The sequence below is a fragment of the Lagenorhynchus albirostris genome, chromosome 6 (genome assembly GCF_949774975.1).
Source record: "Lagenorhynchus albirostris chromosome 6, mLagAlb1.1, whole genome shotgun sequence".
In the NCBI taxonomy this organism is placed as follows: domain Eukaryota; kingdom Metazoa; phylum Chordata; class Mammalia; order Artiodactyla; family Delphinidae; genus Lagenorhynchus; species Lagenorhynchus albirostris.
The window spans coordinates 32,592,656-32,620,043 of record NC_083100.1 but is presented as its reverse complement, the minus strand read 5'-3'; the positions used below and the strand labels follow the sequence as shown (position 1 = coordinate 32,620,043).

Sequence of the window (27,388 nt, the reverse complement as noted above, 5' to 3'; positions counted from 1 at the left end):
GGCAACCCAACACTGGAGCCTACTGGGCTCTTTGCTGGGGCTAATGGCGGACTCTGGGAGGGCTCACGCCAAGGAATACTTCCCAGAACTTCTGCTGCCAGTGTCCTTGTCCCCATGGTGAGCCACAGCCACCCCCCACCTCTGCAGGAGACCGTCCAACACTAGCAGGTAGGTCTGGTTAAGTCACCCCTGAGGTCACTGCTCCTTCCCCTGGGTCCCGATGCGCACACTACTTTGTGTGTGCCCTCCAAGAGTGGAGTCTCTTTCTCCCAGTCTGTCGAAGTCCTGCCATCAAATCCCACTGTCCTTCAAAGTCTGATTCTCTCGGAATTCCTCCTCCCGTTGCCAGACCCCCAAGTTGGGAACCTGACGTGGGGCTCAGAACCTTCACTCCAGCGGTGGCCTTCTGTGGTATAAGTGTTCTCCAGTCTGTGAGTCACGCACCCAGCAGTTATGGGATTTGATTTTACTGTGATTGCACCCCTCATACTGTCTCATTGTGGCTTCTCCTTTGTCTTTGGATGTGGGGTATATTTTTTGGTGAGTTCCAGTGTCTTCCTGTCGATGACTGTCCAGCAGCTAGTTGTGATTCTGGTGTTCTCACAAGGGGGAGTGAGAGCATGTCCTTCTCCTCTGCCATCTTGGTTCCTAATCTGTAAATAGTTTTAAAAGCACATTTGTATGTGGTATCTAAACTTCATAACAACATTCAGATTAGATATGGCAAATTCCATTCCGTTTTTTATAGATGAGGAAACTGAAGTTCAAAGATTAATTTTATTTCTTTACATTTGCATAAACCTGAGTAATTCACAAAACTGTAAGGGTAGAGATTATTATATTTAATATACAAATGAGACTCAGTAAATTAATTGATTTGCCAAGATGATTAGTAAATGACAGAACTAAATTTGAACTTGAAGTGAAGTAGTTTTTTGATTCAATGTCTGAAGATTATTCCATTATATACTATAAAGTTCTAAAAAAAATACATGTCATAATTTCGTTAAGCCTTGTAAAATAGAGAAGTTAAAACCACAATCCTCTATTTATATGAAATGTTCAGAATTGGCAAATCCATAGTGATGGAAAGTAGTTTAATTGTTGTCAGGGGATGGGAGGGAGTGGAAATTGGGGAGTGATGGCTAGTGAGTATGTAGTTTCTTTTGAGGATGATGGAAATGTTCCAGAGTTAGATAATGTGAATGGTTGCACAACTCTGTGAATATTAAAAAAAGCCCACTGAATTGTATATTTTAAAGGGTGAATTTTATGGTACATGAATTGTATCTCAATAAATCTGTTAATAAAGCCATAATCCTCATTTGTCTTGATCAATTTTTAAGCCATAAAGTGCTTTTTTTTTTAATAGGTTAGGAACAAAGTATATAGCAGACTGTTGTCACTTCATTCTCCAAATAGTTATGGAACCAGATCACCACAGGAGTTATTCAAAGCATCAGGATTGACACAGGTAGGAAATTTTAAGTCACTGATTTGCTGTTCATTTTATATCTCAGACTTTTGCTTAGAAGTAAAACTTCCTTCTTTCAATTATTTTATTTTGATTCTGCAAGTGCTCTTCTTCCATTCAGATTGATCTTATGAATTATCTTTGAATCATTCTGTTTCCCTCACACATACAGTGCCCTGTCTCCAGTTCGCATGTCATTCAGTTCATGGGCGTATCTTATAAATTCTTTTTCTTTTCTATTTTTTTTTTTTTTTTTTGCGGTACACGGGCTTCTCACTGTTGTGGCCTCTCTCGTTGCGGAGCACAGGCTCCGGACACGCAGGCTTAGCGGCCGGCCATGGCTCACGGGCCCAGCTACTCTGCGGCATGTGGGATCCTCCCAGACCGGGGCACGAACCCGTGTCCCATGCATCGGCAGGTGGACTCTCAACCACTGTGCCACCAGGGAAGCCCTAAATTATTCTTTTTTAATAGTGTTCTTTTTAAAAAGTAGTACACAGGATTTTTTTTCTTAATAATAAAAATAATCTGTTCACAAGAAAAAAAAAGGGAAAATACAAAAGACACCATGGAAAAAAGACAAAAAAAAAAAAATTCTCCAATCCTTCTATCTGCCAAAGCTAATGCTTTCATGTATTTTATCCTCACATATATCCCAACATCTCTTGAATTTACACTGTCCAAAGCCAAAGAAAGGCCCTTGTTTTTTGCTCTCTAGGGTTTTAGTAGTCTTCCAATTAGGTTCTCTTGTCTCCTGGCTCTCTCCTTCTTCCTACATATGTGTTAATCTTTAAATGTTGCTCTTGTTCAAAAGCCATCAGCAATTGTTTCCTATTGTTTATGGAATAAGCTTTATTTAGTAGAGTATATTTCCTGCTTTCTGTGGAATAAACTTTATTCATTAAAGTACTGTTTCCTCAGTTTGGCACTCAAGTACAGTTAAAATTGGGCTTTCTATAAAATCTGTATACGTAGATTAATTTCTCACTATTTCCCATAAGTATGTCCTTTGCTTAAGGCACACAGTAAACTTAAAGGGGTGTATTAATCTGTCAGCAAAATGCTTCAGCATGCCTACACTGTGTAATTAGTAGTCTAAGTACAGTAAGGTGATTAAAAAAATAATGTTTATGTCTTCCTTTAGAAAATTTTTATATCTGTTATAGCAAAATCCCATTTACCTTTGCTCTATAAAAGTAGTTTTCTGAATATAGTTAATATAATGTTTATTTAAAATTTGTAGATCATTTAGTACATTGAGATACTGATTTTTTAATATTTACACTTATGAAAATTTCAACTTATGACAAAAATTTCAAATTTGGGCAGTCCTAGAATTAAAAAGTTTTAAGATATTCAAACAAAATATTTTTTAACTGAAGAAAAGACTTAATTCTTATAGAAGACTTTTTAGATTGTAGTGTAGGAGTTTTCTTTTCCTTTTCTAGAGACCAATTTTTAAGAGGAAGTGAATTTAGGAAAAGCATATTGATTTTACCTCCCTGTTAAATATTTTTTAAAGCTTCATTCCTTTATCAAAAAGATGATAGAGATAATGGGAACAAATGATTATTTCAGTACTGTCAGTAATAGTTACTGATTTCTAAGAGTTACAGATTAATTTTGATTTTTTCTTTTATTGTGCTGTCTAGAAATGGGTAAACAGAGAGATATCAAATTTTGACTACCTCATTCAATTAAATACAATGGCAGGACGAACCTATAATGACCTTGCGCAGTATCCTGTGGTGAGTTTTATATAAATCTTGTAAATATGGAATTACCTTTCAGTTTTCTAATACACAAAATATATGTGGATGATATCTAATTTTTATTTTTAAAAAGACATAAAAACTGATTTTGCCTTTCTTTATATTTCTACCGTGCTATTTTCAAGAAGTATGTAAATATGAAGAGTATTTTTAAAATAAAAACTCTTTTTCTTTCACTTCATTGAAAATATTCCAGTGGAATTACAGAAAATAATACTTCTGGTTATTGAACTAAAGATGAATAAACATTTGCAACAGGGAAAAAATAAAGACTATCCCTTTTTGTCTTAGATAAACATTTATATTAGATATGGAGATGGTAGCCTCTCTAGGAAGGAATGTCTAAATTGTAAATTGTGGCTCTTTTAGTTCCCCTGGATTTTACAAGATTATACTTCAGACGAGTTGGATCTTAATAACCCATCTGTATTTCGAGATCTATCCAAACCAATTGGGGTAGTTAATGATAAAAATGCCAAGGCCATGCGAGAAAAGTAAGTGCTTTTCATCCCTTTTGAAAGATGCCCATAGCTTGTTTGAATTTGTATTGATTTCTGCTATGGCCAACCAAGTGTTACTTTTTTTAAATGCACAACTACTTTTGATAATCAGAGTCTGGTAATTCCTTCACTAAGTTTTCTTGAAAATATATCAGTTGTCCTTCAAATATCTTAACTATAGTCTGTGTATTTCCCTTCATTACCAAAGTTAAATTTATATTGTTTAGAATTTCTTTCACCTTGTAATAAGTATGTGCTAAATGGTAATAGGTTCTTGAAATTTTTCTCCCCAGGTATTTTAGACTTAATAACCTACAGATCTAACATTCCATCTAATATAATATTTTGGTGGATATAAAATTAATAATACTAACCTGTTGTTCACCAATAATGTGAATAAAGAACAGTGAAATATGTGAAAATTTAGAAAGTGATATTTGAATAAGGAAAGGAAATATTTATAGTTCTATATATTTTTGAGCCACCCTGTAAATGTCTCGTACTTTTTTTTTTATCCAAAGCCAGCTGCTGACAGTAAAAAAGTAATCTAATTTTAATTTTCCTTTTTCTCCGTGTGAACTTGTGGATGACTTGTCAGTTATGACTTCTAGTAATAAAGACAAAGAGCAATTCTGCAAACAAACTTAGTTGTAGATTTATTTGAGGGTTGATGGTACATTATTTTTTCCCCCCTTTTTGTTTGCAGATCTTCGCCAGGACTTTTTGCAGTGTTTAATATTTGTTGTACTAAATGGAATTTTGCTGTGTATATATTACTCTACTGCCATTAGTCACACTGTTAACATTGTTCCACAGGAAATACTGATCATATAAGTTAACTTATTTTATAGATAATCAAAGATACAATTTAATTTAAATTTCAATAGTTTATTTTTTTGCATAGGTACAAATGACTTTACCGGAAAACTTTCTTTATTCTCCTGAATATTCATGATTTCTATGTAAAAGGAAATTCACCTTAGCTTGATGAACTGATTAGTATTTTGGCTTAAAAATTTCAATGTTTATGCTTCCAAAAAACTGTTCATTCTTATTTAGATACTATATCCACGAACTCAGATGTCACCATTCAAAACAATTACAGGATCAGTGATAGTTCTTGCAGAATTATTATATATATCCTTTGCTGATAATCTGATTTAGACCTTCTATTCCACCATCTCCTTTTTTTTTTCCTTTTTAAAAAAAAATTTATTAGAGTATAGTTGATTTACAATGTTGTATTAGTTTCAGGTATACAGCAAAGTGATTCAGTTATACATATACATATATTCATTATTTTTCAGATTCTTTACTCATATAGGTTATCACAGAATATTGAGTAGAGTTCCCCGTGCTATACACATCTCATTCTTTTACCTTTAGATCATTAGACATTCATTTTTACAATTCTTGACTGACCTTCTGTATTTTTTTCCATTATCTTGGCCACCAAAGGATGTCTAATTATCACATGCTTACAATAAGCAGAAAAATAGAAACAACCTAAATATCTATAAGTAAATAGTTAAATTGTTGTATATTCGTAGATCTAATTCTTATAAATACCATGTACCTGTTAAAAATAGACTATTCAGGGCTTCCCTGGTGGCGCAGTGGTTGGGAGTCCACCTGCCGATGCAGGGGACGCGGGTTCATGCCCCGGTCCGGAAGGATCCCACATGCCGCGGAGCGGCTGGGGCCGTGAGCCATGGCCGCTGAGCCTGCGCGTCCGGAGCCTGTGCTCCGCAACGGGAGGGGTCACAACAGTGAGAGGCCCGCGAACCGTAAAAAAAAAAAAAAAAAAAGACTATTCAGTCGTTTCGTAAGATTTTTAAAACTTTTTATTGTCATGTGGTTGATTTACAATGTTGTGTTAGTTGATGCTGTACAGCAAAGTGAATCAATTATACATATTTTGTAAGATATTAACAGAAAATTGTTAGATGAAAAAATAAGTTGTGAACAATATATAATGTATAGTGGTTTTACATTAAAATATATTTTTATATTAAAATATATATTAATTCAGGATTGACACATATTCATCAAAATGTTAATGTTAATTATCTCTGGGAAGTGCAATTGTAACTGATTTTAAATTTCTTCATTTTTGGTAGTTTCTCTCTGGTTTCTAATTTATAGTGAATATTATTGCATAATACAAGTGTTCAAAAATCCAATATTAGTGCTATTTTATTGCTCAGAAAAAAGTAATAAATTTTTTTTCATTTATTAACATGACATGATGATACAAATACATAGTTTCTTTTTTTTTTTTTTTTTTTTTGCGGTACGCGGGCCTCTCACTGTCGTGGCCTCTCCTGTTGCGGAGCGCAGGCTCAGTGACCATGGCTCACGGGCCTAGCCGCTCTGTGGCATGTGCGATCTTCCCAGACCGGGGCACGAACCCATGTCCCCTGCATGGGCAGGCGGACTCTCAACCACTGCACCACCAGGGAAGCCCACAAATACATACTTTCTTAAAAACTGTGTTTTCAGCAATACAATACAAACATATGTCTTTCTAAGTTAATTTTACTATTGTGGTTATAAAACTTTAGTTTCTTTTTTTAGATATGAAAATTTTGAGGATCCTATGGGAACTATTGATAAATTTCATTATGGTACTCACTATTCAAATTCTGCTGGGGTTATGCACTATCTTATTCGTACAGAACCATTCACCACCCTCCACATCCAGCTTCAGAGTGGAAGGTATGTTTTGGGTAAATAAGCTATTTTCTTAAGACTGTATGATAGTGTTGAAAACTCTTTGCCTTCATGTCATGTACTGTTATAACAGGGCCTTATCTTTTTTTTCTCCTCTGTTAGATTTCGATTCATATACTAGCTCCCTAGATAAAAGCAGCCAAACTTGTTTGAGAACAGGTCACTCAAACTGACTTACACAAATGACTTTTAAGGTGAATTCCTTTTTACTGCTATCCAGTGTACTTTTGTGATTTTCAACTGGGTTTAGGAATCTACCAGAGATTTAGAGTTAGAACTGATTTAGACCTTGATCCAAGATGTATCCCAGAGATTCAAACCTAACCAATGCCTATGTAGTCCTCCTAAAAATATTTATTAATCAATAGGAATAAAAATAGGGAGAAATAAGGGCCCTTACATTATTAGTAGCAGCTCAAACAGATCTGTGATGCCATTGTATTATCGTATCACCTGTCAGTGTTATAACTTACCTAACTTTCACATTTTCTTAATGATCCTAAAGAAAGAAACTTTTCCAAGAATCCTCCATTCCCCAATGTATCCTCCAGGAAGCTCTCTACTAACTTCCATTTTGTCTTCATGTTGCCTTATTCTTTACCATTATCATTTTGCCTTTTCTACCCTATCAAAAACTATGTAAACATTGCCTGTTCTACTCTTTCCATGTACATTTTATCTCTCAAAATTAGCCTGGGTTCCTTATTCCTGTCTTTAGTACACCAAGCCTTGGCTATCAAGGAGAGGCTTTGATCACTACACATCTCCAAATGTTACATTTGTCATGAATGCAGGTAATTTTCCTTCCAGGAAAGTATAACTGGGTCTTTTCAGCTTTTAGTGATTTTATGAATAAATGATTTTTTAAAAAGCTTCAAAAATAGATTCTGTTTGTGCTTCAAAGGACATCATCAAGAAAGTAAAAAAGACAACCAATTCAGTAGGAGAAAATATTTGCAAATTATAGATCTGTTAAGGGACTTGTATCTAGAATATATAAATAATTCTTGCAGTGCAATAATAAAAAGACAAATGACCCAGGTAAAAACTGGACAAAGGGTCTAAATGGACATTTCTCCAAAGAAGATTACAAATTCCCAATAAACACATGATTAACATCGTTAGTCATCAGGGAAATTCAAATCAAAACCAAATTGAGATACCTCTTTACCCACATGAGGATGGCTATAATAAAAAAGACAGATAATACCTACTGTTGATGAGTATGTTGAGAAATTGGAATAATTATGTACTGGCAGTGGGAATGTAAAATGATGCAGACTCTGTGGAAAACAGTCTGGCAGTACTTCAAAAGGTTAAAGATAGAATTACATATTACCCAGCAATTCTACTCCTACGTATATACCCAAGATAACTGAATACATATGTTCATGCAAACACTTGTACACAAATGTACTTAGCAGCATTATTTATAATAGCCAAAATATGGAAACAACAAAAATACCCATCAACTGGTAAAGGAATAAATAAAATGTGGTATACCCATGCAATAAAATATTATCTGGCGTGAGTTAATAAAGGGAATGAAAGATTGATATATGCTACAACATAGATGAACCTTGAAAGCAGTACATTGAATAAAATAAGCCAGACACAAAATGCCATATATTGTATGATTTACATAAAATGTCTAAAATAGACAAATCCATAGAGACAGAAAGTAGATTAGTAGTTGCTCAGGGGTGGAGGGAGAGTGAATGGAGAGTGACTGCTATTAGATGCAGGGTTTCATTTTGGAGTGATGAAAATGTTCTAAAATTGGTTGTGGTGATGGCTACACAGCTCTGCATATACTGAAGGCCGTTGAATTGTTCACTCAGAGCGAATTATATGTATGTTAATTATGTATCAGTAAAGCTGTTCTCCCCCACCCAAACAAAAAGATTCTTCCATTAAAACTGTGTGTCTCCTTCAATTTGAATATACCATTATTAGACTTTATTGATGACACAATCATTGACTATAATTAAATTTAGAGTTCTGCTAAGTTCAGCTCTGCTTCAAAACAAGGTTGCTAGGCATAAAGAGTCATATTAGTCATTAACTGTCACTTAGAAGTCATCATTTATGGAATAAATCCAGGAAAACACTATCAAAGGAGATGAAACAGAAGGGATTTATGCTGTTTGTGATTAGCCAAAACAATAAAATTGCAGCATGACCACGTGAGCTTCTTTCAACTACCATAGGCCCAGGATGGAACTTGAAAATAAAGTTAAAATAAGATAATAGTATATGCAAGTAAAGTATAAAAGCTTTAGCTACAGAACTATTTCCCTAACACCCTCTGGTTTTTAGCAAAAGAGTTTGTAAAGATACTTATGTATCAAGGATTAAATCAGCAGCATTTCCATAGATCTGTTAACTATGTATGTCAATACTATAATACTTAGAGTGATATTTAAACTCTGTAATTTTAAAATATCCAAATAATATTTATTCACTTTCTGTAATAAATTTTACTGATTAAAAATTATGCCATTTTCATCTATTTTAACTAAGATGATACTAGTGATTAAAATTATAGTATTCAGTTCCTGGCAACAAAATAAGAAAGATTGTCGTAAGGAGAGCAACTTGTGTTTTTAGACGTTAAAGAGAAAGGTTAAATAAAGAGAAACTAATCATGAGGAAACCTGAAGGAAGATTAAAGGTTTGTTTTAGCCTGTTGTTGCTCTCATTCAGTATTCACTGTTCTCTCTCAATCTCCACATGCAGGTTTGACTGTGCAGATCGACAATTCCATTCCATCCCTGCTACCTGGCAGGCTCTCATGGACAATCCATATGATGTGAAGGAACTTATTCCTGAATTCTTCTATTTCCCAGAATTTTTGGAAAATCAAAATCGTAAGAAATAGATTAAAAATTGGACTGAACAGGTCCCAATGGAGAATCCTGAAAAATATCTTTTAGGACATTTTTGTGATGACCTCTAGATTATTTAAGGTTCATTCTGTCTGTGTATTATTCAGTGACAAGGCTTAAATGATGTTCAGGTACTAGTCTTATCTTCTACGCATAGAAGTGCTACAGTGAATAAGATAAATGAGTCAAATTTGAATTGGTAAGAGAATTTATCAGAGTACAGTGTTTACTAGAGAAGCAAAAAATGGCTATATGCTATTTCAGCCATAAAGCTCCATGGGTTAAAAGTGTTTGAGTTAGGTAAGATGAAGATTTATACCAGGGGTCAGCAAACTATAGGTTCATGGGCCAAATCTGTGGGCAGACCCATATGTTTATAAATAAAGTTTTATTGGAATACAGCTAGCCAATTCATTTATATAAACTGTGGCTACTTTCACAGTATAATGGCAGGTTTGAGTAACTGCAACAGAGACCATAGGGCTCACAAAGCCAAAACTATTTATTCTTTGACACCTTGTAGAAATTTGCTGACTCCTTTTACAGCAGAAGACAGGAGGCAAGTTGAAAAAAATGACTGGGTATAAGTTACCACAATATTTGAAAAACCATATTATGTTTTTGAAGAAAAGAATCATAGAGTGAAATATGGTCTTTAAAAATGTCCAAATACTTTTTCTATGAGGTAGTTTAGATTTATTTTAAGTACAAATAAGGAAATTGGCAAGGTTCTTACTACTGGTGTTCTTTAGGGAAATTCCAGTGTCAAAGGGCTGTTACAACTTCTTTTTCCTCCCTCAGCACGTAATGTTAATGTTTGACCCTTTGCTTTCTCAGTAGAATTGTTTGTCCTGCTGGTGAAAGCATATCCAGGACTTCATGACCTTCAATTGTTCACTCTGGGGCAGGTTGTTGGAGGCAAGGCATCTAATTCTCAGAGTAAGGCAGTTAGAAGTGGTCACCTTCAGAAAATCAGATGCAACTGTTGACTAAGTGTGATCCTAGACTCTAAGTCAGCCAGAGGATTCGAGTCTTCTAAAGCAGGGTATCTGGGATAGTAGGAATAAGCAGATTAAATTTGGATACAGAATTTAAGGTTTGCCTAGCTTGACAATTACTCACATTCACCACAGCTAGTTGCTGTCTTGTACTACTGTCCTGGTGGCCTCCATTTCTAATTATACATTGCCTCTTTATTTGAAATGAGCTGGGTAGGACAAAGCAAAGTATGTTAGAATGACAACAAATATGAATAAAACCAACTCAAAATTGTGCAAGCAAGAAAATTTTAGTACTTTCCATAATAAAAGTCCTGAGATATGGTAACTTAACAACATCATCAAAGCCAAGTTCTTTCTGTATTTTTACTCTGCTGGTCTGGGTGTTTTGGCTTTGTTCTTGGCTAGTTACTGTCATGATTACAAATAACTAAAGCAATTCCAGGCATCATAGGCAGATACAACAGTGTCTTAGAAAGAAGTGGGACTTTTAATTTTGTGTCCTTTTTTTTTTTAACATCTTTATTGGAGTATAATTGCTTTACAATGTGTGTTAGTTTCTGCTTTATAACAAAGTGAATCAGTTATACATATACATATGTTCCCATATCTCTTCCCTCTTGCATCTCCCTCCCTCCCACCCTCCCCATCCCACCCCTCTAGGTGGTCACAAACCACCTAGCTGATCTCCATGTGCTATGCGCCTACTTCCCACTAACTATCTATTTTACGTTTGGTAGTGTATATATGTCCATGCTACTCTCTCACTTTGTCACAGCTTACTCTTCCCCCTCCCCATATCCTCAAGTCCATGCTCTAGTAGGTCTGTGTCTTTATTCCCGTCTTACCCATAGGTTCTTCATGACCTTTTTCTTTCTTCTTAGATTCCATATATATGTGTTAGCATACGGTATTTGTTTTTCTCTTTCTGACTTACTTCACTCTGTATGACAGACTCTAGGTCCATCCACCTCACTACAAATAACTCAATTTCGTTTCTTTTTATGGCTGAGTAATAATCCATTGTATATATGTGCCACATCTTCTTTATCCATTCATCTGTCGATGGGCATTTAGGTTGCTTCCATGTCCTGGCTATTATTGTAAATAGTGCTGCAGTGAACATTTTGGTACATACCCTTTTTGAATTATGGTTTTCTCAGGGTATATGCCTAGTAGTGGGATTGCTGGGTCCTATGGTAGTTCTATTTTTAGTTTTTTAAGGAACCTCCGTACTGTTCTCCATAGTGGCTATATCAATTTACATTCCCACCAACAGTGCAAGAGTGTTCCCCTTTTCTCCACATCCTTTCCAGCATTTATTGTTTCTAGATTTTTTGATGATGGCCATTCTGACTGGTGTGAGATGATATCTCATTGTAGTTTTGATTTGCATTTCTCTAATGATTAATGATGTTGAGCATTCTTTCATGTGTTTGTTGGCAATCTGTATATCTTCTTTGGAGAAATGTCTATTTAGGTCTTCTGCCCATTTTTGGATTGGGTTGTTTGTTTTTTTGTTATTGAGCTGCATGAGCTGCTTGTAAATTTTGGTGATGAATCCTGTGTCAGTTGCTTCATTTGCAAATATTTTCTCCCATTCTGAGGGTGTCTTTTGTCTTGTTTATGGTTTCCTTTGCTGTGCAAAAACTTTGAAGTTTCATTAGGTCCAATTTGTTTATTTTTGTTTTTATTTCCATTTCTCTAGCAGGTGGGTCAAAAAGGATCTTGCTGTGATTTATGTCATAGAGTGTTCTGCCTATGTTTTCCTCTAAGAGTTTGATGGTGTCTGGCCTTACATTTAGGTCTTTAATCCATTTTGAGTTTATTTTTGTGTATGGTGTTAGGGAGTGTTCTAATTTCATACTTTTACATGTAGCTGTCCAGTTTTCCCAGCACCACTTATTGAAGAGGCTGTCTTTTCTCCACTGTATATTCTTGCCTCCTTTATCAAATATAAGGTGACCATATGTGCGTGGGTTTATCTCTGGGCTCTCTATCCTGTTCCATTGATCTGTATTTCTGTTTTTGTGCCAGTACCATCCTGTATTGATTACTGTAGCTTTGTAGTATAGTCTGAAGTCAGGGACCCTGAATCCTGCAGCTCCATTTTTCGTTCTCAAGATTGCTTTGGCTGTTCGGGGTCTTTTGTGTTTCCATACAAGTTGTGAAATTTTTTGTTCTAGTTCTGTGAAAAATGCCAGTTGTAGTTTGATAGGGCTTGCATTGAATCTGTAGATTGCATTGGGTAGTATAGTCATTTTCACAATGTTGATGCTTCCAATCCAAGAACATGGTATATCTCTCCATCTATTTGTATCATCTTTAATTTCTTTCATCAGTGTCTTATAATTTTTTACATATAGGTCTTTTGTCTCCTTAGGTAGGTGTATTCCTAGATATTTTATTCTTTTTGTTGCAATGGTAAATGGGAGTGTTTTCTTAATTTCGCTTTCAGATTTTTCATCACTAGTGTATAAGAATGCCAGAGATTGCTGTGCATTAATTTTGCATCCTGCTGCTTTACCAAATTTATTGATTAGCTCTAGTAGTTTTCTGGTGGCATCTTTTGGATTCTCTATGTATAGTATCATGTCATCTGCAAACAGTGACAGCTCTACTTCTTCTTTTCCGATTTGGATTCCTTTTATTTCCTTTTCTTGTCTGATTGCTGTGCCTAAAACTTCCAAAACTATGTTGAATAAGAGTGGTGAGAGTGGGCAACCTTGTCTTGTTCCTGATCTTAGTGGGAATGGTTTCAGTTTTTCACCATTGAGGATGATGTTGGCTGTGGGTTTGTCATATATGGCCTTTATTATGTTGAGGAAAGTTCCCTCTATGCCTACTTTCTGGAGGGTTTTTATCAGAAATGCGTGTTGAATTTTGTCAAAAGCTTTCTCTGCATCTATTGAGATGATCATATGATTTTTCTCCTTCAGTTTGTTAATATGGTATGTCACGTTGATTGATTTGCGTATATTGAAGAATCCTTGCATTCCTGGAATAAACCCCACTTGATCATGGTGTATGATCCTCTTAATGTGCTGTTGGATTCTGTTTGCTAGTATTTTGTTGAGGAGTTTTGCATCTATGTTCATCAGTGATATTCGCCTGTAGTTTTCTTTCTTTGTGACATCTTTGTCTGGTTTTGGTATCAGAGTGATGGTGGCCTCATAGAATGAGTTTGGGAGTGTTCCTCCCTCTGCTATATTTTGGAAGAGTTTGAGAAGGATAGGTGTTAGCTCTTCTGTAAATGTTTGATAGAATTCACCTGTGAAGCCATCTGGTCCTGGGCTTTTGTTTGTTGGAAGATTTTTTTTTTTTTTTTTTTTTTTTTTTTTGCGGTACGCAGGCCTCTCACTGTTGTGGTCTCTCCCGTTGTGGAGCACAGGCTCCGGACGCACAGGCTTAGCGGCCATGGCTCACAGGCCTAGCTGCTTCACGGCATGTGGGATCATCCCGGACCGGGGCATGAACCCGTGTCCCCTGCATCAGCAGGTGGACTCTCAACCACCGCACCACCAGGGAAGCCCCTGTTGGAAGATTTTTAATCACAGTTTCAATTTCAGTGCTTGTGATTGGTCTGTTCATATGTTCTGTTTCTTCCTGGTTCTGTCTCGGCAGGTTGTGCTTTTCTAAGAATTTGTCCATTTATTCCAGGTTCTTCATTTTATTGGCATAGAGTTGCTTGTAGTAATCTCTCATGATCCTTTGTATTTCTGCAGTGTCAGTTGTTACTTCTCCTTTTTCATTTCTAATTCTATTGATTTGAGTCTTCTCCCTTTTTTTCTTGATGAGTCTGGCTAATGGTTTATCAATTTTGTTTATCTTCTCAAAGAACCAACTTTTAGTTTTATTGATCTTTGCTATCGTTTCCTTCGTTTCTTTTTCATTTATTTCTGATCTGATCTTTATGATTTGTTTCCTTCTGCTGACTTTGGGGTTTTTTTGTTCTTCTTTCTCTAATTGCTTTAGGTGCAAGGTTAGGTTGCTTATTTGAGATGTTTCCTGTTTCTTAAGGTAGGCTTGTATAGCTATAAACTTCCCTCTTAGAACTGGTTTTGCTGCATCCCATAGGTTTTAGGTCGTCATGTCTCTGTTGTCTTTTGTTTCTAGGTATTTTTTGATTTCCTCTTTGATTTCTTCAGTGATCATTTTGTTATTAAGTAGTGTTTTGTTTAGCCTCCATGTGTTTGTATATTTTACAGATCTTTTCCTGTAATTGATATCTAGTCTCATAGCGTTGTGGTCAGAAAAGATACTTGATACGATTTCAGTTTTCTTAAATTTACCAAGGCTATATTTGTGACCCAAGATATGTGTCCTTTCTTTTTTTTTTTTTCTTTGCGGTACGCGGGCCTCTCGCTGTTGTGGCCTCTGCCGTTGCGGAGCGCAGGCTCCGGACGCGCAGGCTCAGCAGCCTTGACTCATGAGCCCAGCAGCTCTGCAGCATGTGGGATCACCCCGACCTGGGCACGAACCCAGGTCTCCTGCATCAGCAGGCGGACTCTCAACCACTGCGCCACCAGGGAAGCCCTGTCCTTTCTTAAATTTGAGAAACCCTTTCTCATAATCTCCCTTCACTGTCCAGAGCTGGGTCATATACCAACCCCTATGCCAGTCACCTACAACAAGCATGAAATATAAGACAGGATGGGCACTTGAATTAAGGCAAGTTTCTTCTACCAGATAAGGAGGAATGGCTATCAGGTGGCCAACAATATCTGCTATACAATAGTTGGCTTAAGGCCACACACCCTGTGCATCCTATCATTCTGTGACACTTGAACCTGTCTTCAGCTTTAAGGACACACTGATATTTTTAGGCAGCACCTTTAATGAAGGTCTTTTGTGTTAACACTTTTCCCTTTCCACACTGTATGAATAAGAAAATCTCATCTTTGGGACAATTTTGTCAAAAGTACTGTGTTCTAACTAGAATGAGCAAATCTTTATTATGTCAGTATCTACTTAAAATAGTGGTATATAAATATATTGTTTTTCCATAACACAAACAAGTCATTTTAAGTTTTAAGTTACACCAAAAAGCTCTAAGGAGCTCTATTTTGTAAATTAACCATTAGAAGGACTATGTTAATTATTTTTAATGTAAGAAGAATGCTTACTGTTGCATTTTTGTTCAGGTTAAGGGTTTTGGTCATAACTATAATTTCCTCCACTTTTTTCAGCAAAAAATAAACTATTATCTGATTTATCTTCTAATAACTAATTTTAAACTATCTTATTTTCATTTACCTTTTTAATCAACTGATAAAATGCATTCTAGTAAATAAGAATTATTTTTACCTGTTCAATAAATTTATATCAAGAAGGGAACTTGATGGGGGGGAGGGATAGATTGGGAGTTTGGGTTTGACATGTACACAGGGCTATATTTAAAATACATAGCCAACAAGGACCTGCTGTATAGCACAGGGAACTCTGCTCAATACTCTAATAACCTTAATGGGAAAAGAATTTGAAAAAGAATAGATACATGTATATGTATGGCTGAGTTGCTTTGCTGTGCATGTGAAGCTAACAGGGCATTGTTGATCAACTATATTCCAATATAAAATAAAAATTTAAAAAAAAGAGAAAGGAACTTGATTCTCACCTTTTACTCTTAATAAAAGAAGAAAAGCATTCAGTTTTGCTAAGTAATGTACCCTTTTATTTGTTTTACTTGATTTATTTAAATCTAAAATGATTTGATACGTTTATCTTTTACATGTCTTAGAATTTAACTTGGGTCGTCTACAAGTTTCCAGAGAACTAGTAAATGATGTCATTCTCCCCAAATGGGCTAAGTCAGCTGAAGATTTCATCTATAAACATAGGAAAGCTCTGGTAAGATTTTTGTGTTTAGTTATTAGACAATCAATAAGATAAAGATCTATGTGTTTTCCAGAGGATGATGGAATAAAGTATACCTATTATTTTCCTGGCTTAATTTGTAATCTATTATATGTGCTGTTTTAGAAAGTATAATATAGTAATTTATTTTGAGGTTATGGATCTTCTGATATAGTGAGACTATAGTAGTACAGTCCTATGAATGTATGCAAAAAATTTTTTTTTCACTTCTATGAGATATCTACCTATTGTATGTGAACCTATTTTGGTCATAGTGTGATTTTCACAGTTCCCACATTTGTTTCAAATCTAACAAGAATAAGTACATTTTTTTTCCTCTGAAGGATTCCAGTAAGTTTTTAACAAGACAGCTAAATAAATCCTAAATGCCACTTAAAAATTTTACTAGTTTTTTAGCTAAATTTCCATTTTGGAATTGAAGGACTAGTGAGAGTTAGTTTAATGTTGCTATTGTGTTATTATCTTGCAGATAATGCTTTTTTCCCCCACAAGAGCCCACTTAGCTTTCTATCTAAACTGAAATGTTACAGATTCTGAAACTAAATAGGTCAGTACTTGGAAACATTCCTTGTCATTAGTACATAGTTAGTCAAGTTTATAAAATTCAGGATTACATTTTAACATTTGTAAGCAATAACCCCATGCATGAATAAGGAATTGGGAAAAAATAAAACAACTCTGAAAAATAATCTGTTACTTTTTAACTAGGAAGGAACTTCTCAGATGCTTCCTTCTGTGTTATCTATGACAGTAAGTAGGGGTCCAGGATTTTAGGAAGACATACTTCTCATTAATAAGAGGTTAGAAGTTTGTGTTTCAGTTATGTATTGCCGTGTAACAAACTATCCCAAAATTTAGTGGCTTAAAACTATAGCCATTTTATTATTTCTCACGCTTATGTGAGTTGACTTGCCTCAACTGGGCAGTTCTTCTGGTCTTGCTTAAGGTTCTCATCCCCTTGCAGTCATATGGCAGCTAAGGTCGGAGTCATCTGGAGGCTGCCTTGAGACACTGGGATGCTGACTTTTCTCCCTCTCCCTGTAGTTTCAGGATATCTCCTCTTCATGTGGTCTCTCTAACTGATTAGCCAGACTTCTTACCTGGCAGCTCAAGGCCCCCCAAGAATGAAAAAGTAGAAGCTTCTAGACTTTCTTGAGGCCTAAGGCTGTGAACGGTCACAGTATCACTTCTGCCTTCTTGTCATGGTTAAATAGTAACAGGATGAGTGCAGATTCCAGAGGAAAGAAAGTAAACTCCATCTCTTAATGGTTGGAGTGAGAAAGAATTTGCAGCTATCTTTAATCCACCATTCACAGGCTGCCCTCTGGCCACAAAGTATTTACATTCCTTCTACATGGAAAATGTACATACTTCCTCTCAAGACCTTCCCAAAGTCTCAGCTCCTTAAGGCAGGGTTCTACAGACTTTTTCCTTAAAAGACCAGCTAGTAAATATTTTCATTGGCTGTAAACTTAGTCTGTGTTGAAATTCTGCCATTGTAGTGCAAAAGAAAATGGGGGTATGGCTGTGTTCTGCTAATCTACAAATCTGGCTGCTAGTAAGGTTTGGCCCACAAACAGTAGTTTGCTGATCCTTGCATAAAGGCATGAGGCCTGAAGTCCAGAATCTTACTAGTCATCTAAATCAAATCCATGTGTGGATGAAACTACTCCAGTGTCTCCTCTTGTATCTGAAGACTGAAGTAAGGAGACAAGTTATCTGCCCCCCATGTAACAGTGGTGTAACAAGGACAGGAAAACTATAATAGACACTAACATTCAAAAGGAAGCGAGAAAACAGAGGCACCTAGCCTCTTGTTTATAACAATTCAGAATTCCAGCAGGGACATGCTCTCAGTTACTTTACTAGGGCCCAGTGCTATTCCCTGATATTGGTTCTCCATGCATCTTTTTGTTCTATCCTTAGGCTCTTGGCTTTTCACTCTGAGTCATTCTTTTCCATAAAAACTAAAACAAAAAAACATTGTTTACAAGAGTATCTTTGCAAGCTTCTTTCCTAACCATGATAAGCTGGAAACCAAAGTCTCTTTTATTTTTTGAACAGTTTTTAACTTTTTCAGCTTGAATTAATGTACTTTCTTTTAAAATGTTATGGGTTTCTTATGCATCAACTCTGTTGGGCAAAAACCATTCCACATTACTTTACAAGATAGTTCATTATCTCCTTTGGGCTGAGTGGGAGGCTACAATGGGAAAATGTTCTTAAGGTTAAGATGCTCTATTGTCTAGTTAGGTGGGTCTAACCTAAAATCTTTGAGATCTCAGCAGATTGTTTTTTAGCCACACTCCTGATCTAAACTTTTGCCCAAGGCCATATTTTACTGGAAACATTCTGATTTAAGCATTAACTTAGACCATTTCTCACTTTGAGTCTTTGCTTTCTAGTGATCCTGGAAATGAGAAATAATTTTCGTGCCCAGCAAGACCCAGCTCCTTTATATACTTTTAAAATTATGCTTAAAACCCAAACAGTTCATTTTTAAAACTCATCCTTGCTCCTCCCACACATAATCACAGGCAGCTAAAAGAAGCCAATTAGCATTTAAAAACATTCTGCCTGGAAATCTCTGTCCCCAGATCCAAGAGTTCATTAGGTACCCTTTCTATCTTTCATGTAACGAAAACATGAGTTCCCTTTTCTCCTGTCTCCAATAACAATTTTCTTACGGTCTTTCAACTCCTCACTAACAGGCTCCGGGTTCTTTAAGCTTCTGCCTGCCACCAAGTTCACCTCTTAGTTGGCCGTGTGGGTGTGTGTGGAGGGAGTGATTTTTCAGCTATCTTCAGTCCACCCCAGTGCAGTTTCCTTGTTTCCTTGAATTGAATTTCTGGACTATTTCAGTGGAATTTTCACAACAAAGATGTATTCCACAGCTATCATTAATTTTTTTGTTGTTCTTATTTGGACTATAAGAATATTTGTTATTTTCTTCACCCATTAGTTAGATGTATATGTAGTAAATATTAATAAATATGTCTACATTTTACTAGATAGAATATAGTCAAATTGGATCAATGTTTAACATGATTTTGAGATAATTTTATTTACAGTGATAAGATTTGTGTGTGGAAATGCTTAAAATGCTCTTATTTTTTTAAAGGACCTATCATTACGTTGTAGTTGGAAGGTATCTCTATATTAATTGCTAAATTTGTTTTTTTTTCTAGGAGTCTGAATATGTTTCTGCTCATCTTCATGAATGGATAGATCTGATTTTTGGCTATAAACAGAGGGGGCCAGCTGCAGTGGAGGCACTCAATGTTTTCTATTACTGTAGTTATGAAGGTATAAGCCTATACTTTTTCTCTTATGTTAATAAAAAATATTATTTAATATGTGTTTGTACATGGTATTTTTGGCATAACTATTTAACACAAGAAAGACTACATTTAAAAAATAATTTTAGTTATCTTTTCTATTTGAAAGGCTGCTGCTTTTTAAAAAAATAGTAGTTAAAATGTCAATTATTGGTGGCATAAAAGATTTTGATCTCTGGCCATATGTATCCTATTCAGTTGGGTCTGAGTATTCTGTATTAAATTGTTAGCAGGCATTATATAAGAGTTTTTAAAATTAAAATAACAAATTCTTCCAATGATAATAAGATGACAGTATTCTAATGTTTAGCTCTGGATCAAGAACATTTTCTGAAGGCTTTGAAAGGCTTAAGAAGGAGTTCTTTCCTAATCCTTCCATAAAGCTAATAGTTCTAAAGTTTATAAATAGTGTGAAGTTTTATGAATTTGAGCAGAACCCACGTGACTTTTGGTAAATAGACAAGCATGTTTTTACCTTGCTGTATTCATTTGATAACAGTTTTGTAGGAAGGTAGTATAGCATGGTGGTTAGGAGCAGTCTTTGAAATCAGACTTTACCTAGTTTGGTCAATTACTAGCTATGTAACAATAGGGATTAAGTATGGCTGGTATAATCAGCCAGAATATCACCTTGCCCAACTTTTGTTAGATAAACTAATTTATAGCAGTAATTTTGTGTGGTTATTACACTTGTTTCAGCTTAACTATCGTGAAGAAAGCAATCAGGTGTACTATGAGTATAGTGTGCATTTTTATAAGAGAAACTTTTATAGACTACCAGTTAACTTTTGTTTAAAATATTTTAGTTCTAAACAGTGGGTGGAATTTATTTTTGTACATATTTAATATCTGAAGCTTTACTGATTTTTTAAAAGTTATCTCTTTACAGTAGTTTTATAAATTGATGAATGGAATAATATTTTGTTGAAAATATACTAATCAGTCTCTGATATGTTAAACAGTTGTGTGGCTTGCTGATTTGTTTTCGATCTATAGTGAATTGACTACTTCTCTTGGTTTTAGGAGCTGTGGATCTGGATGCCTTAACAGATGAGAAGGAAAGAAAAGCCTTAGAAGGGATGATTAACAATTTTGGGCAAACACCTTGTCAACTGTTAAAGGTAAAGCATAAAAGTTATTGATTACCGAAGTCCAGAATTTAATTTCTAAGGAATAGTACTATCAGTAATTTTCAAGGTTTTTAATGATTTAAAACCTAATTTCAGAATTATCTAGAATTTGGAAAAAATTATACTGTCACTTTAAAAATAAATAGATTTAAATGATTGTTCCTATTTTTTTAAATTAATTTATTTATTTTTGGCTGTGTTGGGTCTTCCATTTCTGTGCGAGGGCTTTCTCTAGTTGCGGCAAGCGGGGGCCACTCTTCATCGCAGTGCGCGGGCCTTTCACTGTCGTGGCCTCTTGTTGCGGGGCACAGGCTCCAGACATGCAGGCTCAGTAGTTGTTGCTCACGGGCCTAGTTGCTCCGCGGCATGTGGGATCTTCCCAGACCAGGGCTTGAAGCTGTGTCCCCTGCATTGACAGACAGATTCTCAACCACTGCGCCACCAGGGAAGCCCATGATTGTTCCTATTTTGAATGTCAAAATATTGCAGTCAAAATCCACATATTCAGTCAATTTGTCTTAAGTCACAAAGGATTTATATTTACTCAGAAAGCCAATCACATTTATTTTGTTGTTTCTGGGAAAGGAAAAGGTGAGGTTGAAGGCCCCTGTCAGGTGAGCCTTCCTCCCTCCTTTATTAAATGGAGAAGTAGCTCTAACTGAGTACCGGTTAGGTTATACCATTAAAGCTGTTCTAATACTGGGACTCATTGCATGTATAAGACTTTTAGTAGCTGACATCTGCCCCCAAAGGGTTCTTATCATCCAGAGCCCAAACCCAGTCCTAAAAATCAAATTGCAGAATATATAAAATCGAAGCATAGATATTACTGTATTTCTTTTCCCATCCTAGTATCTGAAGTTAAATTATTGTCTTCCTGATTGCATACAGCTTTAGATTCATAGAAGTTAATCCAGTATTAGCTTGCAAAGACATCTTGATCTTTGTTAGTATATGAATTTGGAAATGAGGAATACATAATAATATACCATTTATTAAGTTGATACTTTCCTATGCAACCACTGTGCTAAGTGATTTACCTAACTTCACAGTAAATATTCAATTATCCTTACTTTTTACATGATGAAGCCGTATTTCATAGAAATTAATACCTAGCCTACAACACCTTAGAAAAATCAAATACTTTTTTCCAACTTTATACAACTAGAATGTGACTGGGACAGAATTTGGATGCATGATCATCTAACTCCAAATCCTTTCTTCCATGCCATGTTTCCTCTGAATTAATAGCTGTAAGCCCCCTTGTTGAACTTGTAGATCATTTTTCCATTCTTATGGGCTGTTATTTATATCCTAATTATGACACTTCCACCTTAGTTAGTTGTATATATATTCATTTGCCTCACTATAATATGTTAAAGGCAGCAACTTTTTAAAAATCATTTTTGTATCTTTCTTGCATATAGTTTGTGGGCAGTAAGTATTTGTTGAACTGAAATCTCCACAGCTATAACAGCAACAGTATATCTAAACTCTGGCTTATAGATGAACTTCTGTTAATTCAGTTATCAGACCAAGATTTATAATTGTTACTATTCCTTAGCAACAGTTTGAATCCTCCAACATTGATTTTTGCAGAATACTCATATTTGAAATCAGTCTTTATTCCTTACCTGCTGATAGTCAGAAGGCAAAAGTAACAGAATAAAACACAACACTTCATTGGACTTTGAAATAGATTCTATAATATTTTTGCAGCAGCTTTATTATTTTTTTTTACAAGGGCAGTGCTAATTAGTTTTTAAGATAAAAAAATGACAAAAATCAGCTTTTGATTTCAAATAAAGTGAATAATACTCACATGGGTAATTCAGAGATAAATATTGAATTAGAGCTCTTAAATCTGTTTCCCATAATCTAATATTTTGCAATGGAGATAGAATCCTCTTTAGCTAGATTTCTATTCTGCATTTTAACTGTGGCATTGGAATATTAATTTGACTTGTAATTTTCTTCTCATTTAAAAAGGTGATAATATCTTTTGTTTCTGACATTAAAGGTAAGGAATAATAATAACTTATTTGAAAAGCAATGCAGTAATATCTATAATTTGATTCTGAGAATATTGACATTCAAATCTTATTTCAGGAATTAAAGATTCACCCGTATTATAAATTTTGACTTTTGAATAATGTATTTAATTTTACCAAACATATACATAAGCATGTACCATATTTATGGTACTTTTCTATGTGTTGAAAATCCAAAAATGAATATGACTTATTTTCTGACTTTAAGGTACCTATTGTCTAGTTGGGAAAGACCATAACCAACTATATGTAATACAACATAGAAAGAAATAAGTACTAAATAAAATACTAAATAATGTAGTGTGCTGAGAAAAATAATAGAATAGTTAATTCTGCCTTAGAGATTCAAGGGAGAGATCAGTACGAAAAACTTTAAAGTAGAAGTAGGGTTTCTCTAGGAATGAAGAGGGCCCGAACTCTGCCAAGGAAATTGAGCAAAAGCCAGGAGTTGTCAATAGTGCATGGTATGCAATCCATCATAGCTAGAGTCTGGTATGTATGAAGGAATATAGTGAGAGATGTTTTAACGTAATTATGGAATTATTTTTTTCTTAATTTTTTTTTGAAGGAACCACACCCTTCTAGATTATCAGCAGAGGAAGCAGTGCAGAAGCAAACCAAAACAGACACTTCAACCTTTAACTTATTTCAATACCTCCCTGAACTCAAGTCATTTTTTATAGAGGTAATATCCAATTTGATAATATCAAAGGATTTTCTCTGTGATTTCTGTACACTTCATTGTTCCTTTTGTTCTTTAATGGAGAGGGTGGATTTTAATACTTAATCCAAAATAGTAAATAATACTTCAGTAATATGTTCTTAGATTTTTTTAAAACAACCTTCTTGAAAGCTTTTGTTTGCTGCTGTAATGTTTGTTTTGGCTTTCTTTCTTCCAACCTCACGTTCTCCCGAAGGAAACATAAAGAGGAAGAATAATTTGACTTAAATTGCTTTTTGTGTCAGTTGAGATGATATATAGAGGAAGTCTAAAATAGCTTTTAATTACAGTGTCTACTCACATATAAAATATGGCCCATGAGTCAGATTGTTAATTGATGATGTCAGAAGGAATAGTCAGGTGGACCAAGATAGTTAATGCTGTTCTTGAAAGAGTACCTTCAAATTCACATGTTTAAATATACATATTGAATTACAGTTGATTCTTGAACAACACAGGTTTGAACAGTGTGGGTCCACTTATACATGGATTTTTTTTTCAATAGTAAATACTACAGTACTACATAATCTGGGATTGGTTGAATTTGTGGGTGCAGAACTGCAGATAAGGAAGAAGCGCAGATACAGATATTATATTTATATATAAATTATATAATAATGCATGGAGGGTTGGTGTCCCAAACCCCTGAGTTGTTCAAGGGTCAGCTGTTCTTTGAATAGTTCAGAATGTGAATATGAAATGCATTAATACCTATAAGTTTGGTTAGGACGGATAATATTAACTCTTTTGGAAGAATACAAAATGATAAAAAGTTACTAAGAATAGATTGGAGATGTGCATAGAACAAGGAATAACTCTCATGCCATACAGCAAACGGTGGTAAATGTTTTCTTAAAGGGCCAGATCATAAATATTTTGGACTTTGTACCTACATATCATTTGAAGGTGCTTAATTCTTCCAGTAATGAAATGTGACAACATGATTTTGTCTCCCAGGGAAGCTCATTAGAGACTCAGCTGTGCCTAGCACATTCCAAAATTCTAGACTCCCAAAAGAAAAGCCTGTATTCAGACGATTGTTTGCACAAATAGTCTAGGCATAGTGAGTCACGTGTATTATTGAAGACAAGTTTTGTATCAGTGTAAGGATGTCTTTGCCTGCCAAGTTCCCTGATGCCAGGCAATGGCCAACCTTGCAAGCAGCCTTTCTAAGGTGAGCAGTCTCAGTCCTGCTATGTTAACTTTTGGCTACACGTAGGGCAACGCACAAAACCCTATTTGACCCCTAAAATGATGGACATGTAATAAGATATTATGTAATGCTGATAAAAGTATTTTCATCATATCTAATCATTTGTGGCATTGTTTTTTATAGTACAATACATTCTGAGTTCTGTCTGCAGATGCAATGGCATTTGCCCCTCTCTGCACCCACCCCAAGTCACAGGGTAGCCTTCCTCAGGGCCAGTATCTGGAGCAGGATTAAGAACACAATAGATATCCTTGGGTACCAATAATTGTTAATCCCTTTTCGTCATCATACAAGAAGGTGTTTCCCACTCATTCATATGAAAAGAGAAGGCCTCTTTTAGTTCTCTTCCTAGGTATTAAAATGGTGAAGAAAATTGACGTAGCAGTGAAAGCAAGGGGCTTATTAAATGGATTTCTTCAGATACCATTTCCATTTATGCTGTTTCAATGTCAGTTGTCTTCTCTTGATTAATTCACAGTATGAAGAGAAAAGATATGCATTAACTTCATGTGGTTATACATCATTATTTAGTTCATATAAAGCTCTTAGAAAAGCACCTGGCACATCATATGTACCCACTAATGTTAGGTTATAATTTATCTAATAAATGTTAGGTGTAATTTATAAACTATTGTCACATCAAAAAACTTATTTCAAATCGTTTTTCTCTTTCACACTGTAATAAGATAATGGTGGATGTTTTCTGAGGACTGTCTTTATTTTCTGGTCCTTTGTTGTAGCTTTCAGGAAGGGCCTCAGGTAATGGAATAGATCTATTTTTTGAAAGTTAAACCCAAAAGGAAAATTCCATAAAATATAACTAGTTTTCCCATTTCACTTATTTGAGAAATGTTTTCTTATATGGTCTGTATTTTCTACTTTATATTCATGTCAGTACGGCATGGGAAAAGGAAAGGTTTTAAATCACTGGCTGTTTTAAATGGTTGACACTCCTTGAAATCTACATCCTTGTTTAACAGCAGCATAGTGGAATACAAGAGGTGATGGGTTTCAGAACTTTCAAGTCTGCCATTCAAACATGGTATATAATTCCTTTCCTATATTTAAAATTAAGTGATGATATGTTTTGATAGAGTACAAGGCTATATCTCAGGGTTTATCTTTAAAGAAATAGAAGTTTTCAATAATTTTTACCTAATAAAGATAGTAGAACCAGCCACTAAACCTCTGTCCTTTATTTTATAGGGAATTAGTGATGGTATTCCACTAATAAAGGCCATTGTCCCCAAAAATCAGTCTCGTTCTTTTATTTCACAAGGCAGTCCTGAGTTACTGGTAAGTTGATTTATACCTTTTCACACTGCCATGTCTATATCCATTACAACTTATGAAAAAAATTGAGAAAATAAATTTTTTAAGTCTTTTTTAAAAGCATAGGTAAGGGAATTCCCTGGAGGTCCAGTGGTTAGGGCTCCACACTTCCACTGCAGGGGGCCTGAGTTCGATCCCTGGTAGCCTGGTGGGGGAACGAAGGTCCCACATGCTGCACAGCACGGCCAAATAAAAAAAGAGAGAAAATTTTAAAATAGAATTAATTTGACCAAGTATAAAAATGTATCTTTTAGGGGCTTCCCTGGTGGCCCTGGTCCGGGAGGATCCCACATGCCGCAGAGCGGCTGGACCCGTGGGCCATGGCTGCTGAGCCTGCATGTCCCGAGCCTGTGCTCCGCAACGGGAGAGGCCGCAACAGTTAGAGGCCCGCGTTCCCCACCCCCCAAAAAAATATCTCTTATTTACAGAGCTTTTAAGTAGTTCTGTAATCCTTTTTTTAAAAAATAAATTTATTTATTTATGGCTGCATTGGGTCTTGATTGCTGTGCGCGGGCTTTCTCTAGTTGCAGTGAGCGAGGGCTACTCTTTGTTGTGGTGCGCAGGCTTCTCACTGCGGTGGCTTCTCTTGTTGTGGAGCACGGGCTTTAGGTGTGCAGGCTTCAGTAGTTGTGGCACGTGGGCTCAGTAGTTGTGGCGCACGGCTTAGTTGCTCCGTGGCACGTGGGATCTTCCTGGACCAGGGCTCGAACCCATGTCCCCTTCATTGGCAGGCGGATTCTTAACCACTGCGCCACCAGGGAAGTCCTAGTTCTGTAATTCTAAAATTTATTTGAAATAATAAATATATGAAAATACCAGGAAATTTTGTACGAGAAAATTGTGATGTAACTTCTTACTAGATGTTAAAATTTATCATAAGCAGTGAGAATAATGAAAATGAGATATAATACAGAATTGATAAAGGTCCGTCCACATGCAGGACATATTAGTGAGTACTTGAATTTCGTCATTTAATCCACCTAACAATCCTGTGAGATAGGCACAATTATTATTTCCCTTCCTCAGATGAGGAATTAAAACTCAGAAGTAACTTGCTCAAAGTCACAGAGCTAGCAAGCAAGGGACCCTGGCAAATGGACCAAACCTAGGTCTGTCTTATTCTAATTCTGTCACTTAGAAATGATAAAAATTGAGCATAGCACAGTGAAAAGTAGAAATTCCAGAGTTAAACCTATTTTTCTAATTATCCATATTGTGTGTTTGCTTAGAAAAAACATCTAGAAAGATATACAAAAATAATAAGTACTTTTGAGTGGCAGAATTCTTGTGATTTTTCAGTTTTAATACCTGTATATTTTTAAGTTATCTGAATTTTTTTTTGGTAATCTGTTACTTTTATC

At 35.4% G+C, this 27,388-nt stretch overlaps 1 protein-coding gene across 1 annotated transcript in view; it reads left to right on the top strand.

Annotated features, from left to right (window-relative positions):
• The window catches only part of NBEAL1 (neurobeachin like 1), a 175,565-nt gene that overhangs the window by 134,508 nt on the left and 13,669 nt on the right, over window positions 1–27,388 (top strand). Inside the window, exons 38-47 of the mRNA XM_060152294.1 lie at window positions 1,373–1,474; window positions 3,127–3,222; window positions 3,616–3,740; window positions 6,324–6,464; window positions 9,219–9,349; window positions 16,106–16,215; window positions 19,431–19,548; window positions 20,604–20,701; window positions 23,330–23,446; window positions 25,902–25,991. Of these exons, the coding sequence (XP_060008277.1) occupies window positions 1,373–1,474; window positions 3,127–3,222; window positions 3,616–3,740; window positions 6,324–6,464; window positions 9,219–9,349; window positions 16,106–16,215; window positions 19,431–19,548; window positions 20,604–20,701; window positions 23,330–23,446; window positions 25,902–25,991 (1,128 nt within the window). The remainder of the gene's footprint in view (window positions 1–1,372; window positions 1,475–3,126; window positions 3,223–3,615; window positions 3,741–6,323; window positions 6,465–9,218; window positions 9,350–16,105; window positions 16,216–19,430; window positions 19,549–20,603; window positions 20,702–23,329; window positions 23,447–25,901; window positions 25,992–27,388) is intronic.